This window comes from Amblyomma maculatum, chromosome 10, assembly GCF_055883805.1.
Source record: "Amblyomma maculatum isolate TAMU_Amacu chromosome 10, ASM5588380v1, whole genome shotgun sequence".
Classification (NCBI taxonomy): domain Eukaryota; kingdom Metazoa; phylum Arthropoda; class Arachnida; order Ixodida; family Ixodidae; genus Amblyomma; species Amblyomma maculatum.
The window spans coordinates 82,807,717-82,827,910 of NC_139353.1; the positions used below are offsets into that span (position 1 = coordinate 82,807,717).

At 45.0% G+C, this 20,194-nt stretch overlaps 1 protein-coding gene across 2 annotated transcripts; it reads left to right on the forward strand.

Annotated features, from left to right (window-relative positions):
• Positions 1–130: 130 nt before the first annotated feature.
• LOC146176883 (maleylacetoacetate isomerase-like) lies at positions 131–14,598 on the forward strand. Of its 2 annotated transcripts, none has more exons than XM_084583000.1 (7): positions 131–275; positions 873–924; positions 1,060–1,127; positions 8,176–8,256; positions 11,821–11,898; positions 12,921–13,047; positions 14,207–14,598. In XM_084583000.1, the coding sequence occupies exons 1-7, from the start codon at positions 261–263 to the stop codon at positions 14,440–14,442; spliced, it is 657 nt and encodes a 218-aa protein (XP_084439126.1). In that variant the 5' UTR covers positions 131–260; the 3' UTR covers positions 14,443–14,598. The 2 variants fall into 2 exon arrangements, with proteins under 2 accessions (XP_084439126.1, XP_084439127.1); XM_084583001.1 differs by lacking the exon at positions 131–275 and adding an exon at positions 345–732.
• The last annotated feature ends 5,596 nt before the right edge of the window (positions 14,599–20,194 follow it).

Below are 20,194 nucleotides of genomic sequence, written 5' to 3' on the forward strand. Positions count from 1 at the left end.
TTACTGTGGGAAATTGTTGAAAATTGGAAAATTGTGACGGATTGTTGGTGTCGCAGATTGAATGAAAACGAAACCAATCGTTTTGGCTATGGCCTCTGAGATTACCGTCGCGGGCGTGAGGGTGATCTCGGAGGCCATGTTCCGGCCTTGGAGCTATCTCAGCGGTCATGGAAAAGTAACAGCTGATTGTAAGATACTCCAAAAAAACATAAAGGGGCCTAAAGGAAGTTTCAAATCATACGACGTCATAAACTACCAGCATGGGTTCGTTAAAGGTGTGCTGCATGTTGTGTTTCTTTGGTAGACGCGCGTGTATTTTTTTGAACAATCGGTCACGCTAAGCGACAAGTTTGTTGTTTAGCCAGAGGCGCACTTTTCAAGGCTTTACAAACGTTTGTTTTGTTAAGATAACTGATGAAGTCTGCAGAAGTAAAGTTTGCATGCTCGACAGAAAAGGCCGGAAAGAATGCCAGACATCGTATCTCCTCCCAGCGCCTCCGGCAACTGTTTGGCGAGAGAGCGCGGGAGAGCCGTTTGACTGCTTTTTCTGGCGTGCTGTTCAGCGAAAGAAGAGTAGAGTCAAGGCTGCTCGTCCCGCCGGGTAGATCATTTTTCGGTGCTGATTAGCGCTTTCACTGGGAAGGTCCACGTCGGTGCAGTCGCGCTCTTTCAATCAGACACTTGCGTACGCGCGCCCGCACTGATCGTGCATACGCAGCGATGGCATCCAAGGTTTGTAGCGATCATCAGTTCATGTCTCGAGCGAGCATCTTTTCATGCAAAAGGACCCTGAAAAGGACTGGAGGAGCATTTGAACTTGCATTGCTATGTGTGTAATCTATATGCTTGCGACAATTTTCTTATCTTTGCAGCCTGTGTTGTATTCCTATTTTCGGAGTTCCTGCGCCTACAGGGTCCGCATTGGTGAGTGAATACCCATTCTTATTATAGAGCTTTTCTTCTCAGCAGTTTGCTCTTGATCGTTGCTTCCCTCATATATATATTTCATACTGTCAAAGTGCTTGCCACGCGCCATTTACATGAACTTTGCTTTTCCAGCCCTTTCCTGGAAAAACGTCGACTATGAGTACAAAGCTGTAAACCTTATCAAGGATGGAGGAGAACAGGTGAGTGCTGTCTCAGCTCAGTATCAGTCGTTAGCCTCACTCTGTTCTGCCATGGCTCTATCGGGCAGAAAGCGCTCCAGGTGGCCCCGTTCATTTGCTTCTTTCTAGAAATTGATTCAGGTGCTCTAACTAAACTGCATGCACTTTTGTCAGGACTCAGTAGTGCAGGGAATTTACTAGCAAGACATTTGTAGATGAACTTCGTGTAGACACGCATTTACGCAATCAGATGCCCCAGTTGCTTCTTACTGTAGTTTTTGTAGCTATCTGCGTACAGTAAAGCTGTGCTGTCATATCATACCCATGGGCTTCAGCCGGCTTGCAGAGCATCCCACTGTTGTATGCTTAAGACTTTCTGTGCTCATCCTCTTCTAAAAACAAGAATTCTGCTCTGAACAAATAGTCTTCTGTACGTTTCGCAGGGGTGTATGGTTCTGATAGGTGTGTGACAGCTGGTTTGTGGCCCTTTATATATGGCATATTGTTTGCAAAGTGTAAGAATTCTTATCTCTTGTCCCCACCTCTTTTCCACTGAAGATTAGCTTGCCATCCTCATCATCAACCTAACAAAACAATCTCCGCAAATTTCATGAGTTCATCCTCCCAGTTGACACCGTGACACCACTTTCTACGCTTGCTCTTTTTGGAATTCATTCCATTGCCTTAAGAGCCCCACCTCTCACCTTCTTTCTTGTGGTGGTGCAGTGGTTAGGGCGCTCGACTACTGTGCCCAAGGGTGCGAGATGGAATCCTGGCCGCGACAGTGACTTTTTGATGGAGGTGAAAATTAAAGCGCCCGTGTGCTGTGCACGTTAAAGAATCTCAGGTGTTCGAAATTTCCAGAGCCCTCCCTCCCCTATGGCATCTCTTATAGCCCGAGTCGCTTTGGGATGTTAAACCCCACAAACCAAACCATTACCGTAAGGCTGTTATAAATAAAATAATATGTGGTTATATAACGTGTGTTGTACTTGCCAGCAGCTAGCACTGCATCTAGTCTTCCCTCTGCTAAATAGTGTTTAACCAGATTCTGCAATTGCTTAGAATTATTAGGGTTGTTTGTGTCTCTTTAAAATTTTGTGTCTTTCAGGCATATTTTATATGAATATTCTGGTGTAGATCGTTAACAGGACTCATGTATTAAGCTAGTAGTCCTGACTAGTAGCTGATTGGTATTTTCCCTGAGTAATAAATTATATAAGCTGCCAAAAAATAAGGGCACGGGGCAAGTATTTACAGTACTCTTGCATTAATCTCTATGCTCTATCTTTGTGGAAATGTGTTAAGTGCAGGGTTAAGCAATACCTTATGCTTATTAGCCACCATATTTTAGTCCAGCTTTTGAGAAATGTGTACCAATTCTGGCATTGAGGTACTTGCCATGGACAACCTTGCTTGCTTGTTTGCACTTGGTACTTTCATTGCAAGCCAGCTTGTCCAGTTACTCTTGACTTACATTATTCTTATTGCACACTGCAAAAACATGCAGGATTTTGCTCGATATTGTTAAGATCCGATGCCCAAGTATGCGAGGAGTCTTTCCTTTGAGGTCTGTGACTAATTCTCAAGTAGTAGCTGCAAATCATGCAGTTTATTGTGCATATCCATGGAAAGGAGGTGTTTTGTTTGTTGGCAGTTCCAAGGCCTAGTAATGGATTGACACCTGTCAAGAATGTTTAAAATTAGCTGCAAGTCCCAACTCATAGCTGCTGTTACAAATTCAAGCTCACAGTGTTGTTCCTGAACATTACTTGTAAAGTTACCGGAAAGGTATTGCAGCTCAACAAGGTCAGTTGTTGGGTCGACTTGGTGATGATGTTCCATATCTACAGTGCGATAAACGAGACAAGAGAGAAAACAAAATGACAAACGCAGCGCTGACTGACAACTGATTTTTTATTGTGTGTCCAGCCGGTTTATACACCCCACTGGAAGGCAGAGATAGAAATCAAGGCACACAGTACATGAGTACACATAATATTTACACTCCTACAGGGACATGTCAACATTTGCATTCGAGATAAGCTGTTTCTTTTTTTGACAATGCTGCAGATGGCGCACTTATACTCTCTTCCGAGAACTTTGCTGTCATTTGGGCTTCCGCCACCTCCCTTGTCAACTGATCACGATGACTTCCTAGTATTATACACTCATTGTACAAAGTGGCTAACGTTGTGGCACGGCCGCTCGATGGAAGCGCACTGGGTGCGGCCTGCTGCTTCGCGCCGCCGTCAATGGGCAAGCGCGTCCTTGGGGAGTTTACAGTTGCGCCTGCTATTTCTGCTGAGGGCGCCACTGTTCGGGGACACTTCGCCACCGCGGTCGCCAGCTCTGAGAGCGCGGTTTGCTTCCTTTTTAGACGCATTCGCCTCGCGTCCGCGTGGTAAACGCAAACTTTTTTGTGTGCGCGTGTGCAAGCACGTTAACCATGAGACGGGATGCGTTTGTTTTTTAAGGCAAAAGCTGTTGTAGGCTCATGGAGTGAAAATCTTTGTGCAGAAGCTGTGCCTGTAATCTGTGCGTCGCATCTGTGCACTGGTGTGTCAGACGCAAAAGCGGACGTACAAGGAGGGAGATTAAGAATGAAAATGATTGATGGTGATAGGTAATCAATAAAAGTTATAACTAGACATGGATAGAGGTAATGACTAATGCTAATGACTAATGATGGTTAATAATGACTAAAATGATTTGTAATGACCAGTATGTCAAAATACGACAGGCAATGACTGCAATTGATTAGAAATGAGTAAAAGTGCTTAGCGATCTGTGGTAATGACTATAATAGCATGACTCATCATTACTGCTAATGACTATGATATGACCAATGTGTGAAACGACGACATGTAATGACCACTGCTGATTCTAAATCCCCTTCTTAGTTATGAGTTGTAAGGGATACAATGACTACGCAGGCAGACTCATCATGACTGGGAAACGACCAATATATCAAACGACGACTTGAAATGAACTGTGGCAAACGATGAGAGGCAAATGATAGGAGAAGGGTAGGTTTTCGCCGTCCTCCACTTAAGAGACATCTAAGAGACCCTCTAATGTTATCTGCTGAGCACGCTAAGGCAGCAGCGAGGAGTGGAAATGCACTCGCTTTCTCTGAAATGAAAGCGGCACTGAGGTTAAAAAGTCCAGATGCTGAAGCATAATGCCCTATCAGCTGCCATTGAATTTGCTACAAGGGACAGCAGATTGGACTTGTTGGTGATTAATTATAGGTTAACAGTGCAAACAATGTGACGGGAACACAGGAAAAGAAGACGGCACAACCGCGCTAGTTGTGTCGTCCTCTCTTCCTGTGATTCCGTCACGTTGTCTAACTTATTTAGTTATAAGGGAGCTGGCCAGTGAACTAGGATTTTTATCGATGTGTTGGAAGCAGATGAACATGATGAGGTAGCATCAAAAGCTTTTCTCGCCGGATATGTTGCGAGGACATGTCAGAATAAGGTACGAAGGTTTTTTTTTTTTTATATAAGTGTACAATTTGTTCTAAATTTTGCCGCGCTAGTCTGAGCGGCCTTGCAAGCAAAGGAGCCTGTGCATACAACATTTGTTTATACTCTTAAGACTGTTTGAGCCGATGCGATAAAATAAAAAGCAACGTTCCACAGAAAATCCGGCGCCCGCTCTGCCGGCGGAAAGTCGGAAAAATACCTCTCTGGTAAGAGGCACTTTAGTTGATGATATGACCAGACACCTTTGGCGCAATGAGAACACATGACATGTTTAATGTGGCAGGAGCTGCCAAACTAGAGAGAGTCAATAAGATGTAAGGGTAAAATGGGAATTATTAAAACGGTAGGACCCTTAGATCTCAAGTCAGGCGCGCTATACTCCTATAGGGCACGTTCGTACGGCTTCGGTAAAGAGGGGCTTTATATAGCTATGTTTGGGGTGCTATTTCATATATTGCGGTGGCTTAAGGCTGCATTCTAATGACATGCGACAGAGGCAGCAATTGCGGGATACTGTGAATAAGCAGGTAGCAAAGTGCGGGTACTCTAACGAGGCTCTGCAAGGACACTTAAGAACCCCAAGTTTTGTTAATCACTACCAGGCTGTTGCTTAATTTATGCGATATTTAGTAGTGGTTTTGAGGCGACATGTCAGTCGTGCAAGAGTCTGCTTCAGGAAATATGAGTCAACTGGACCAGTTACAGGTTAATGAAAACCAAGGACAAAGGAGGCTTGATTTACCCCGCAAAGGAAGTAATCAAGCTTTGTCAGTTTACGAGCACCTTCATTAACAGGATGATGAAGTCTGAAGACTTCCGGCGAAGCAGCAAGCTATGTAAACTTTTGATTTCATCATTGTTTTTTCACTGTACACAGTACCTGCCACTAATCTATGAAAACAATTATCGTGCCCATGCTGAGGCGCTATGCAAGATATCGTTAAGTTGCTGCACCCACAGATAGTGAGCTGTGCTGGAAATGTCAACTCAACAGTGGAGCAATGTTTATGGCTATGGCATAAACCTCTCTCAAGAAAGGTTTTCCGTCTGCGATTGGTATTTTTCTTCCTTTTTTGTGTGGCCATTTAATTAGCGCACTCGGCTGCTCGCTGAATCTCAGCTGCAGTTGCGCTCTGAAGCGTGACATTCTTGTGATCTCAGCTAAGAGTTTCACAGCAGAAACACTCAATGCGTGTTCTTCCATTGAAAATTGCAAACCAGCGAAATTGTATTGGTTTGCGAGCAGCCAATAAAAATAGTAATAAAAACTTGCGGCGCATATACGTAGCACCTTGAGGCAGACCGGCTCTATGAAGCGTGCTTAGTTTGTCCGGTCATGCAAAATGCGGGAAGCCATGACGGATAGCGTTCCAGTGTACAAAGTTTAAGGTCTCCAACTGAGTCGAAGATCCCAGATTATCATCTAGATTTAACCTAATAAACATCTTCATATTTCCACCATAACATTTGTCAGAATGAGATAGAAAGGTTGGTTACATGTCGCATTTTCACAGAGGTTGCTCATAGTAGAACATTTTTTTATTGGATAGCGCTGGTAGCTTAGAACAGGTTGACATCAATTTGTGTATAAAAGCTGTATGCAGGAATGCGTAAATGGTATGAAAATGACACACGGAATTAGCGACATAGTTAAGTGGTTATGCATTAGGCTACCATGGCAGCTGAACAGCTTCGAATTGTTCATAGTCGGGTGACATTTTCATATGACAAACAACTTGATACGAATGCAACATCACGATAATGCGAGCTTTCCAATCGAGTGGCCTTGAACCACCGTCACATTAGGTTTTTCGGGGTACACTCCTAAGTGCTGACATGGTCACACTTGACATGACAATATATACTAATTCGTGTTGCCAAATTGTGTGAAGCGGAGCTCTTATATCCTTAAAATAAAAGGCTTCTACCACGCCGATGCCTCCCTCAAAGCGCAGCCAGGCGCAGCTCTCCGCCCGCGGCTGTCCCCGAATGGTGGTGCCGCGACGGTGGCGACGGGAAGTAGGCGCCTCCCACCAGTTTCGGGCGACGTAGCAGGCCGCACCTAGTGCGCTTCCATCGAGCGGCCGTGGTTGTGGCTAACAAGGGAGGTGGTGGAAGCCTAAATGATAGCAAGGCTCTCAGAAGAGAGTATAAGTGCACCATCTGTGGCATTGTCAAAAAAAAAAAAAAAACAGCCTATCTTGAATGCAAATGTTGACACGTCCCTGTAGTAGTGTGAATATTATGTGTACTCATGTTCTGTGTGCCTTAATTTCTATCTCTGCCTTCCAGTGGCATATATATACCAGCTGGACAAGCAATAAAAAATCAGTTGTCAGTCAGCGCTGTGTTTGTCGTTATATGTTTTCTCTCTTGTCTCGTTTATCGTGCTGTAGATATGGAGTTTTGCAGTTCAGTATTAAGGAATGATCACAGTTATGTAATTTGACAAGAAATTAAGTCTGCTTTCTTTGTGATGTATTAAAATTAGGCATTTCTTTATGTACTCTCTTCTAAGAAAGGAATGTCAATCCAATGTTGAAGAGAGTTGATCAGCATTTCTTAAGGTTTGAGATATTATGTAGTTGAGATAGCATTGAACAGTATAGCTATTTGTGAAGTGCACCTCATTTGTGGTTTAGCCATGCACTCAATCAAGACTTTCAGTGTTTATTTAAATCAAGCTTAGGTTGCATGCTAACAGTCTGCTTGATTTTTATTTTGGAAAGTTGGTTGTTTTGCCAGTAGTTCCTACCAAAGGGTCACAGAGGATGTACGAGTTGGCTTGCATTGACAGGACGCCACATTTTGGTCACTAAGCAAGAACTGTAGTTAATATACAAGAAAACACCAAAAGTGAAATAATGGTCGCACTATCGCCTGGGGGCAGACCGCAGAGGTTATGCACCACCGTCACCCTCTTGAAGGCAGTGGAAACCCAACTGTTTTGGTTAGAAAGTCAGCAGATTGAATCAGCTTACAGGAAAGCCTTTACATTCGATTTTCTCAGCCGTAAGAGCGTCATCTGCTGTCATACAAATGTGAGCAAAAGTTGTTATAGGATATAGCCATGTAGCTCTACATTCTAGCCTTGAATCTACATCAGGTGTTTGGCCCTAATTGCAAATAAATTGAATAAATTCATTAATTTAAGTCAGTGGAACCAATTAGCTTGAATTGATATGTACATTTAATCAGCTTCAAGTATAGATAAATGCAGGCTGTCTGCTAGAAGATGGCAAACTGGAGAGGGGGAAAATCCTATCCACCAGAACTCAGAAGAACACTTATATAGGAAAAGGTTCTAATGTGGTAGTGGAATGTAAAACCTGAGAGTGGTTGCCATGGGAACAACCAGACAGGTGTCTTTGGCGGAAGATAGGCACCCCTGATAGCCATGGGTGAGATGTAGGTTACGCACCAAATTGATGGGCTAAGCGGCTAAACCAAAGCTTTAACAGCTCTTTTCATCTCTGAACGCCTCTTTTAGATAGGGCTAGGCTGAGCTGCTGTTCCTTGTGACTATTCTTTCACACACACTGACTCGCTGCTTTCCTTTGTGTTACGCCCTGCAGCACTCTGCAGAGTTTATTAAGGTGAACCCAATGGAACAGGTGCCAGCTCTGGTGCACAATGGAGAGACATTCACACAGTCTGTAAGTGTGTTTTGCTCTATTTGCTCCCTTTTTTTAATATTGTCTATTTTTCTCTCTCTTTATGAACAGGCCTACAACATCAGTTTTTGATGCCCTGTGTAGTAGCTGTCTCTGATGTGCTCAACCAGATTTCAAGCATTGTATTGCAGAGGCGCATTTATGGGAAGAGGGGAGGGAGGGGGAATGGAGCTTGTCGCCCCTTCTCCAAGCGAGAATATTTGCAGGAGAAAACCATGCTGAATCCAATTTTTTTCTTTTTTTTCGGTGAAGAAGAGTGAAAAATCTGTGACTCAAATGGGACTGCACCCTTCAATGGTAATCATAAATCCGTGCTTAGTGTATTGAAAACCTGCAGAAAGGCATTAGTGCCACAGTGCACTGCCTGCAACGGTGTCTTGAAGGCCTCCCGTCCAGTAGTGAAAGCAGTGTGTGCATTGTTAGCCTCGTTTTTAGTGCTTGCATTGCTAGTACATTGATATCTTCAAGCTATTTGGCATTGATTGCAGACTTCTTTTTCTTCTGTGCCAAGTCTTTGAAATGTCTCACATTAGCGATATTGCGATGTTAAATGTGCACGCAAATGTTGCAGTGGTCTGCCTGGAACTATGCCTTCACCTTCTCAGCACAGTAATGATTCCAACTGCAGCGGTATATTGCTGTATGATCAGGTGGTCCAGGTCCACAAAACGGCTAGTCACCGGCATTTTTAGAATATTTGTTCCTATACCGTATTTACTCGAATGTAGTATGAGTTTGTTTCATTTTGGGCTCTCAAAGGCTAACCTCGCGTTATAATCGAATACTGTGATTCGGTTGGCTAACGCAGCACCAGGGTACAGCCATATTCAACCCGCCACCATTCAGTTTTGCTTTCCCCAGTTTTATGATGTTATGTTGGCAACATGGGTACCAGGGCAGCCAAGTCAGCCAAATCCCAATCCATCCAAAGTCAAAGCATTGTGCTTTTTGCTTGTAGGCTCAGAATCATTCTGCCACCTTTATCATGCACTTGTCGCATCTTTCTCAGTGGATTAGCGCGGTTACTTTTGTTGTTATCGCATTTCGCACGATGGCAGTGTGCCGTGCCAGTATGACACTCTCCTCAGAAAAGCTATTCTGATAGCAGAAGAAATCGGAAATTCTAGATGTTAATTAATCCACCATACATGGGTGGCGGATGAAGCGTGGGGTGATTTTTAAATGTAAGCCTGACCACAAAGGCTTCCGACGACATTGTCTGGGAGGACAAGAACGAAAAGTAATGCTCGGGTTTTGACGACGTCGATGAATGAGCATTTTTGATGAAACTGCAAGAGCCATAATGTCTATTAAAGGTACTTTTTCAAGCATTTATCTCGTGCTACATTCATGGATTTATTTTTTCCCATTGGACAGTATGCAAAGCCGCCCCTCGTGTTACATTTGCTATCGCGTTACATTTGAGTAAGTGCGGTATTTGTTTATCTACGCAATAATGCAGGTTGTAAAGGCCGAAGCAGAAGTGAGTCAGCATAGTGTTTACAACTGTTACACGATACTATCTCTAGGGTTGAGGACACGACGAAGAAAGCACAAAACAAGAAAAGAATGGAAACGGATTGTGACAGATATGTCATAAAGGCTCGGCTAGGCTCAGTTATAGGTGCTAATGATGAACTCTTCATTCCTGTGGGCTGATGGAGGGAATCGCTTGACTTCTAAAATGTTCAAAAATTTGTGGTGCTCATTTTGTTGGCAGCAAGTCATTAACAGATGCAGCATTGCTTCCCCTGATCTATTATGAGTAGTAATGTGAATTCCCTCAGTTTTTCACACACACGTAAGAACTTTTTCATAGCTTTTTAAGCACAAAATGCTGTGCAAAGTCTAAGGAGACTAAAAAGCGGCTGGATGTGCTCAAGTATGAAATATGCGTAGTGTACCTCACATAAGTGGGGCTCCTTCTTAAATTAGTAGTTGCAATCTCTAAAGGCTTCGATAAACTGAGTAAAACACCATAGTCACAGCAGGTGTTAGAGAAATAGATGTTGTTAAGGCACTGTGCAAAGCTGTGAATTATAGACTTGCCTTTGGTTCACACAGCCAGACTAGCACTGTGCAAAGCTGTGGTTCAAACAGTCAAACTAAAAATAATATAAAGCATCCTAAATCGCTGCAGTTAAACAACAATTTGCTGGACACAATTGTGCCTGCAGCAGAAAGAGTGTGTCATATCTTCCAGCAGCTGTTTGCTAGTCTTGCATCAGCAGCATGGCGCCTATTCCGTGGCATGTGGACACATCGCACCCTGCCCAAGTGGCTAATCTTCAGTATAATATACTTGAAATTTGACTAGCTCTTGCATTGGCCTCTGTAGCTCTGCATAAAGAGTACTTGCAAACCTGAAACGTAAAACGCTGTTGCTCGAACCTAGTTGTAGTGAAAACTTGCGCTCTCTTGTGACATATCACATACATGCCTAGTCCCCATGTAGCTTACTCTGCACCTGCATCACGAAAAATCAGCTGCATTTGTCACTTTGAAAACCAGCATGTCCTGACATTAGGTGCCTTTCAACACACGTGCTTAAATTTAAGCCAATAGTGGTCTGCAGGTAGGCTACCTTGACAACATGGATGGCACCATTAATGGCGCTGTAACATTTAAAGGGCTTCATCATTTTTAGGTGCTGCATAGCACTCATTATGCCACAAGTACTGATTTCACCATACGTACATCTCTATGGTTCGAGGTGGAATAACTTATTTTCGCTGCTTATAATCATGAATTCTTTTTCGTAGCACCTGTCAAAAGAAGTGTGCATGAAATATGAAGTCAAACCTGGTTACACATGATCAGTTGAAATTGGAAGGGAAGTTGGAAGGATGTTGGGAAGCATAAGTTAATAACTCATTTTGATTACAAACTGCTTGCATTGATTGCGATGACCAGCATATATGCTAGGTTGTTCAAGCTTACATGCAAAGCCTCAGCACATCACTAGATTAGGGGTGAAGGTAAGACATAGACACACACCCTCTTCACTTATTTCTCCTGATGCACTACTGCTGTGTGAAAATGAAAACCAGCAAGTTAAAGTTTAGGCCTTACTCAAGCTTCTTCCTTGATCTGATATTTGTAATGTTTGTTCTGCTTATGCTGACACTCTTGTTATTTGCATATTTGTCTTTTATACTACTTTATGGTTATAGTTGAAGCATTGAGCACTGGTAAGTCATGGAACGAAGGATGAGGGTAAACACTGCACGGCTGCTGCTAGGTGTGCCTACGTATGTGCAGAGCCATTGCTGGTAGCAGAGCTCCTAGCCATTTGACCCCTGTTACTTTGCCTTGCGTTTTGGCATCTCATATGCTTTTTAAAACTCATACTTAGCACTTGAAGCTGAAAGAAGATGACATGCAAACATTTGTTAAGTGAATCAGAATGGCTCACAATTCATGAAACCTTAACTGAAAGCATGCCTAATAACAGCATGTCCCATATGGCGAGGCTAACAGCATATTCTTCTGTGTGAAGGTTGCAGTGTACATCTTTCTATTCTAATCTGTTGCTTTACACTGCAGCTCGCTATCATTGAGTATCTGGAAGAGAAATTCCCTGAGCCCAGATTATTGCCAAAAGAGCCAGCCCAGCGGGCAAAGGTATGTACACTTTTTTTCACATGCTACTTGCAAGAGCTATTCTGTTTTCGTGTACTGGCATTGCTGGTAGTATGATGATGCAAGTTGTGTTAAGCTTTCTGACCTCCCTCGGCTAAAACCTGTGAGGATTGACTTAAGTTATGGTAAATGTCTACATTCTGAAGTGAAATTCTTCGTAGGAAGCAATTAACTAAGTTTGCTAATGTTACATTTCAATGGCATTTAGTATTCAGGGAAGACTTTGGTGGCCTGTCACTAGTGCCAGAGCTCCGAGAGATTGCGTGAGGACATTGGACTTGAAAGAGCAGCAAAGTGTTTTCTGGCGCTCGAACCTTTTGCTTTTTGTACCAATGCCTCACAAGCTTGCAACCTTACCAACTGGTCTTATAAGCCGCGTTAACATTCTGGCCATTGTGCTCTCAAGACACACAGTATCAAGCATTATAGAACCTTTTCCATTTAGCTCGTTTCAGTTTTCCTGCGGAGCAGCTATTTATCTAAGGCGCATCCGACAGTGTATATAGTCAAAAGTTCGACAGAATTTTATCTAGCCAGATATCCTAAGACAGAAATAAGTGATTGCAGTCACTAACCATTTTTGAAGACTGTCAGGTGATGAGATTGTCATCAAGTAACTAGGAACGTTAATGGGATTGTGAGCAAAGAACTCTCAGTTCAAAAGCCTTTTCATGGTATCAAGGCACACTCGTGCATTGTATGTAACGAAGATGCTAAGGAGCAGTGTGTCATGTCCATTCTTTGTGTTTGTCTTGCGTGATTACTGCTTCATCTTTGATCATACAGCAGCAGTCCTCAAAAGTAGTCGTATTGCATGAGTATCTAAACCTGCTAGTTCAGTGGGGTTCACTTTGCTGCATGTGACAGTTATTGGGCGACTGCGAAGGAGTCAGATGTGATCGTCACTTTGCTTACCCAGCTTTGATATAATTTTCAGTTGGCTGCAGGTAACTGTTTCATCTTGGCTTATCTCCGCAGTGTGCATTCATTTCTCACTCCCTTAGGCACGAGCTGTGGCAGAACTGATTGCCTCGGGCATCCAGCCGTTGCAGAATCTGAACGTACTTCAGCGTCTAGACGAGTCCAAGAGGAACGAATGGGCAGTCCACTTCATTACAAAAGGTTTCAAAGGTGAGGTGATGTTTGCAACACTTGTCATTCTGCTAAGCTGGTTTACATAGTAGCATTCACAGGTTGTTAGGTAGAAAGCATTGTTGCTGTCAAAGTACAGCCAAGCCTCGCTATAGCAAACATGGATATTGCGAATTATTGGATTAAACTAACTAAAATCTAAGTTTGATTGGTCTATGGTTTATTTCTATGAGGGGTCTTTCTGTATAATGAAACAAAAAAAAATTTAAAATCTGATGCTCCATCGATTATAACGAAGCAGTTTTTTTTATGCATTCAAACTGCAAAAATGCGTGAAGTAGCTAGCAAAAACTTGCGGCAAAAGCATGTTAAATGGCTCGCGAGTTTGCGTGCCGCGCCATCTAGCGGCACCAACAAAACCTAAGACCAACGGCTCATGGCCGCTGAGATCACCATCTTGCGCATAGTGATCTCGGAGGCCGTTAACGGCCATGGCCAGAATTGAGCAGCGGCAGCAGCGCCGCTTGAGTCCAGCCATGTAACGGCTGACAGGCATGCGATCACCATTGCCTTGTTATGCCGCGAGCCCCTGCCATGCCTCTGCAACTTCAACTGGCCTGTGCCGCTGCACTCCGCTAGTCCGTTGGCTTCATCGGACAAAATGGCAATGCAGAAGCGCGAAGTAGTTTCGCTTGCAACGCGTCGTTTAGGAAGGCCAGGCTGGAGAGCAGGCACAAAAAGTGCGTGTTGCTGCATCCAGCGTGTGGACAATCTTGAATACAAGCAGAATATTGAAGGGCCGATTGTAGACAGACTCCAAGGCACCGTGAAGAACTATTAGAAGTGTGTTAGCCTTGTAACTGCATCAGGTGGCGCTAAGGTTCCATTTTAGGACTTCGTCTTTCCTGACGACTCCTGAATTGACTGACGAAGATATCATCAATCGGCTGATTCTCGCAGATACAAGTGATGATGGTGACGGAGAAAAAAGAAAAGAGCAAGCTCTAAACGTGTGCTACCTTTTTTTTTTTTGAGCGTACATTAAGGAAAGAAGTGGCAGATCCAGCATGCAAACTTCATTGTGAAAGGATGCATGCTTCTTAAGCATCTAGCTATTTGCTGCCATTGACATTACCACAAAATTCTCTGATTGCGTTCACTGCTGTAATCCTCTGCTTTGAATCTTGTTATTGCACAGCTCTCGAAGCCACAGTTGCCAAGACAGCTGGAAAGTACTGCGTTGGAGACGAAGTGACCATCGCAGACACTTGTCTAATTCCCCAAGTGTACAATGCCAACCGATTCAAGGTGGACATGACCCAGTTCCCGACGCTGTCACGTGTCAGCGTCGCATTGGAAAGCTTGCCTGCTTTCAAAGCTGCCCACCCCTCTCGTCAGCCAGACACACCACCAGAACTCAGGGAAACGAACTGAATACCTTTTAAAATGCCTTTGCAACCACCTTGTCACTGCTTTTATGCGCCAGCATTTATTGTGCTGTACTTGGGCGTCCTGGCTATTATCAAGAATTCTGGGTAACAAGCAATTTTTTTATAAATAAATGATTTTCATATTTGTTGCTATTTATTATATTGGCTTGCACAAGTTGACTTGATTGTGCAGTAATTGGTCACTCCAAGTAATAGTGTTCCTAAAGTTTAGAGTTTGCAGAAGCCACATTATGTTAGCCCTAGTTGAAGGGTGATGCAGCAATTAAGATGTGTTAAAACTGAAACAGTTTTCTAAGGTTGGCTATCGAGCAATTGCAAGAAAAGCTATGGCTAATAAAACTTTCTAGCAGTCTGCTGAACAGATCAGATTGCATTGGAGCTAGAAACTGGACTGAAAGCTTGCCTAATATATTTTTCATTTTTTTGCTAGCGTACCTTTATATTATAATTTGCTCACTGCTTGGCACCGAAATGTGCTTAGTATAGAGATGTGGTTTATTGTAATCTCTTTTCTATCTTGGTGCATTGCAATTGCCATTCATGAATGACTAGTTTGGTAAAAAAAAAACAATTGGATTTAGGCTATTGGTTCTGGTACTACTTATTTAAAAGCATTGATTCCCAGCTGTGAAAAACTGTTTCTTTGAACATTTTGACAAATGTATAAAACCTCCAGAAATGTTTTTAGAAATGTAGAAGTAATGTAATGGAGGCTCAGAAACTTCCAATCTTGATCGTCATGATCACTAAAAGGTTAAAAAAAAAAACACTTCTGAGGTTGGTGATACTGAAGTTTAATATACTTTATAAAAGCTAGGAGGTTGTAAAATCTGAAAATAACTTTTTTTACAAAGAAGTGCACGAAGAGCTTCTGAATTCTGTGTTTCCACTAGATGCCAAGAAACTGACCACATATTATGTTTTCTGAAGGCTAATGATACAAAATACTTCAATTGACTTTTTTGACAAAGCCAAGTCTCCCAACCTTAATGCTATTTTCATTTTGATTATGCACAATATGTAGCCAAATTTACTGCTTGAAACTTTGCTGATTTCATAACTGAATTTTATTTTAATGTAACTAGCATAAGTTGCATGGTCATTATAATACAGGAAAAGCTCCTTAATTCGAACTTCAGGGGAGCGGGAAAAAGTTTGAATTAAGTTGCATGGTCATTATAATACAGGAAAAGCTCCTTAATTCGAACTTCAGGGGAGCGGGAAAAAGTTTGAATTATCTAATGCCTTGAAAAACAACTCGAACTTTCTGCATTATGGAAAATTTACCAGGTTTACTTGCGTAATGGACCCATCGAATAATGAACCCACCCCCCACTTTTGCATCTCAGAATGTAAAAAAAATTAAAGGGGTTCAACGCTGCTGAACCGAATGTGGAACAAAAGTGGCTGTGGAACCAGAGTAACCGGATACGAAGCTGACTGCTCGCAACTGTGCTTCGATGGATCGAGGCAAAATGTAGAGGTTCCCATGTGCTGTGTGATGTCAGTGCATGTTTGAGATCCCCAGGTGGTCGAAATTACTCCATTGTAGGCAGAATCCATTTTTATGCCCTGCGCATGCGATGCCGACGGACGCTCATGTTCAAGATAACTTTATTGCCGTCAAGGTAGAGGCCCCTCCGCTCCCTCAGGAAGACCCTAGGGGGCCTCCAAAGGAGAAGGAGCCTGCAGGGGGACGTCCTTTCTGCTCTGCTTACTTCACGTGTGCGTGCATATGATGGGCTGCGGCTATCATCCCCCCCCCCCCTCTCTAGTGAGCGCACAGCACATCACGCGCCTCTTGTTGTGGCTGTAGGAAGAAGGAAAATGCACGGGCCTGCTACTGGCTCTGTAGCTGATAGGAAGGGAAAGGCATGGTAACTGTATCACTTGTTTTCTGTGGACACCTCAACCGCGCCTTAATTAGGGAAGGGAGGAAGGTGGGAGGGAAAGTAAAAAAGAGAAAGGAGCTGTAGTGGAGGGCTATGGAGTAATTTCGACCACCTGAGGATCTTTAACGTGCGCTGACATCTCACAGCACATTGATGAATCTTCGTCTCGCCTCCATTGAAACGCAGCCACCGAGGTCGGGTTCGAAACCGGGTGCTCCAGCACAGTAGTCGAGCGTCTTACCACTGCACCACCCCGGCGGGGCGCGTATTTGGGTTTGCTTGGTACGGTGGCTCCGCAAGGGAGGAAATGAGAGAAGAGACAAAGAAAGCGGGCTATTCCGACTAGCGTCTACCGCCCCCAGGAGCCGAGCAGCCTAGCGATTAGCGGCGCATGCTTTTTCAATGGGCGCCATGCTGGCCGCGGCACTACCTTGAGAGAGCCTTTAATAATAATAACTTTTTATTGTATTTCATGCCGCGCCTTTCCCTTCCTGTGAACCAATTAATAATAATTTATTATTATCATTATTTAATATTATTACCCTTATTTATATGTTATTAATAATAATAATAATAATATTATTATTATTATGTTTCTATTGTATGTTGCGTTGTTCTTTTTTCTACAGATATTTAAGTTTTGTTGTTACAAAGTGTATTATCTGCCTCCCACCCTGTGACGGTCTTCACCGACCAACAGTATCGGAAATACAGTAAAAAGTTATTATTATTAAAGGCTCTCTCAAGGTAGTGCCGCGGCCAACGACGCCCATTGAAAAAGCATGCGCCGCGAATCGCTAGGCCGCTCGGCTCCTGGGGGCGGTAGACGCTAGTCGGAATAGCCCGCTTTTTTCGTCTCTTCTGTCGTTTCCTCCCTTGCGGAGCCACCGTACCGAGCAAACCCAAATATGCCGGCGGGGCAGTAGCTGAGCCACAACTGCTGCCTGATTGATTGATTTATAGGAAGGGAAAGGCGCGGTAACTGTCCACCAGTGCCGTAAGGGAAGGGAGGAAAGAGAGAAAGAGGAGCCGTAGTGGAGGGCTATGGAGTAATTTTGACCACCTGGGGATCTTTAACGTGCGCTGACATCGCACAGCACACGGACGCCTCTTCGTTTCGCCTCCATCGAAGCGCATCCGCCGAGGTCGGGTTCGAAACCGGGTACTTCGGCACAGTAGTTGGGCGTCTTACCACTGCACCACCCCGGCGGGCCTATCAGCTGCCTCGTGCAGACAGAAGGAAGAAAGAGGAAAAAGAAGAGGGAGACGCGCGCCGCAACAGCCGTCGTCCACCACCTAAGCGTTGGCGGGTGCAATGACGGCCTACAACAAATAAAAATTTGGTGGCTGGCTAGCCTCCGCCGCAAGCGGCGTTGACCTACCGTCCCAACTTGGGCCAGGAACAGCTACCCTTCATTACCTCGACGCTCCTCTTGGCCGTGGCAGTGGCAAAGGAGAAAGCAGCCGTCGCGCTTGGCTCCGGCTGAACCGGTTGCCATAGTAATGCGCATGTGCAGTAGCGGCCTTTTGGAGGCATCGGTCTACGTTAGCACCGGCGAAGTGCGCAAACCTAGCCCAGTGTACCTCAGCTTCTAGATACGCTAAAGAATGTCTGTGGCACTTCGGACCGCGAAAGTGCGATGAAGCGAATCTTTTAAACGCCGTTGATTCCTGTTTTACTCTGCCTACTCCTGTAAGTATGTGGTGCGTTCCAGAAAGCGCCAAAGGAAAGGCGCAGCACGAAAGCCCGGCGGGGTCATCCGCCATGTTGTCGGCAGCAGACGCAGCATGGCACTGCCACACAGCCTCATCTGCATGGTTACGTATGCGCATAGACGATGCTGGCGCGATCGGACAGGCCAGCTGCGGGTTCTTCGCGATTCCAAAAAATTGGCAGTGGCTTAGCTTGGTTAAGCATGGTAATTGCGAAAGCCATAGCTATGGCTACGCCTAGGTTCAGCCGGTGGTGTAGCTGGTTGTGGTGCTTGTGGTTATGCTTATGGATATGCAGTGATGCATTCTGGCCACGGCATATGGTTCAACTATTGTTTATTGCAGGGAGCTACCTGGTTATTTTGTGTATAACTAGTAGCGAGGCAAGGAGTGCCGTGGCTGCAACGATATACTTGGTTGTGGGTGAGGTTAAGGAAGAATGTACAACGGCACCGGCATTCTTTACGCTAGCAGAAATGAAAGCACCCCTGGAGACTGCGTTGGTTCCGCCGCAGATGGGATGACGTCACTCCGGCTGTAGCGCCCCTCGTGGAAGGAGCGGGAGTTAGGCCGCGGTCAGTAGCTACCGCCTCGCGCGCCGACGGCACGAGTTGAGGCCCCTGTTTTTGCGGCAGATGGGATGACGTCACTCACAGACGGTGTTGACAAAGACTACGTCCGTGCTAGCTTCGCTCATGTCAAACTGGAGCAGCATCCAGGCAGCTTCTTGGGCAGACATCTCGATGGCATTAAAATCTTCGGCACGCCGTTTTCTTAGGTTTTCATTTTCCCGGTCTCGAAACGCATATTCCTTGTCGACCCGCTGCTGTCGCTGTTCCGGGGTTTCTTGGGCACATCGTTACCGTTTGCTCGCGTTCCAAAGTTCTACAGTGGTAGCACTACAAAGAGATAACTGCATCGTCTTGGGTCTCGTCTTCCTTGTTTTTGAGCAGACGCATCAAATCCAACTCTTCGGTTGTTGGTTCCGTAGTAGAAGAAGGGATTTTACGTCGGCGGCGAGCTGCATAGTTTGAAGGCCGCTTGAAAGTCGCTCTTCTCGTTCATCTTCCACCTCGATATCTCGCTGTTCCTTCCTCTGCATTCTGACTAACTGCCTTGGCCGTAGGCGACATCGCAACATCTGGTTGATACCGCGAGCCGGGGCCCGAATTTATCCTACTGTATGATGTCACCCCCGACCGCGGCTCTCCCCCACGAAGAGAGAGCGGGAGTTAGGCCGCGGTTAGTAGCTACTGCCTCACGAGCTGACGGCGCGAGTTGGGGCCCGTTTTTGTCGCAGATGGAATGACGTCAAGCCGGTTGTAGCGCCCCTCGTGGAAGGAGCGGGAGTTAGTCCGTGGTTGGTAGCTACCGCCTCGCAAATTGACGGTGCGAGTTGGGGTTCCTGTTTTTTGCGGCAGATCGGATGACGTCACTCCGACTGTTGTTGCGCAGCTGTGCTTGGCGGCGCGCCGAAGGTCACGCTAAAGGTAAATGGTAGCTACAGCCTCGCTACGCGAAAGGCTGGAAAGTGAAAGTAGTATTGCTTTCGCAATAAAATACTTCTGCACGAGTGCGAGAAGGCAAATGATCCCTCTATAGCGAAGACGACGCGAATGGCTCGCACGGGCCAACAGACGCGAGGTCGCGCCAATCCGGGCAGGTATCAAACTAGTCGCCAAAACAAGAAATCATGAATGACGGCGATGTTGACGGGCGACCACAGGTCCAGCCGCTAGTGCAGTAAGTCGTCCGCGCATAGCTTGACCATATCTGCGCCGCACTGCTTTGCATTTCTTCATAAGGTGCCCGATCTTTGTTGTACAACATCGATGCATACGCTCTTCAGGAATGTGCCGACATCCTGCACTCAGGTAAGGGCAGCTCACGAACATGCAGCCGCGTGTCTGCTCGGTGGACTTGGAAACGACAAGGCACTCGGTCAACTCAGCCTGGCGGCGCTTTGGTAGCTGTGCTACAGTATTCTAGCCACTAGCTGCGCTACCCGCCGTCTGCTGTCGACATCATCATGGCGGAATACCCAGCATGCATCGCTTCATGCAAGCTCCCTATATGCGTGAATCGCCTGGAGATGTCATCGGTCATGACTGAACGTGACGTCATGATGAC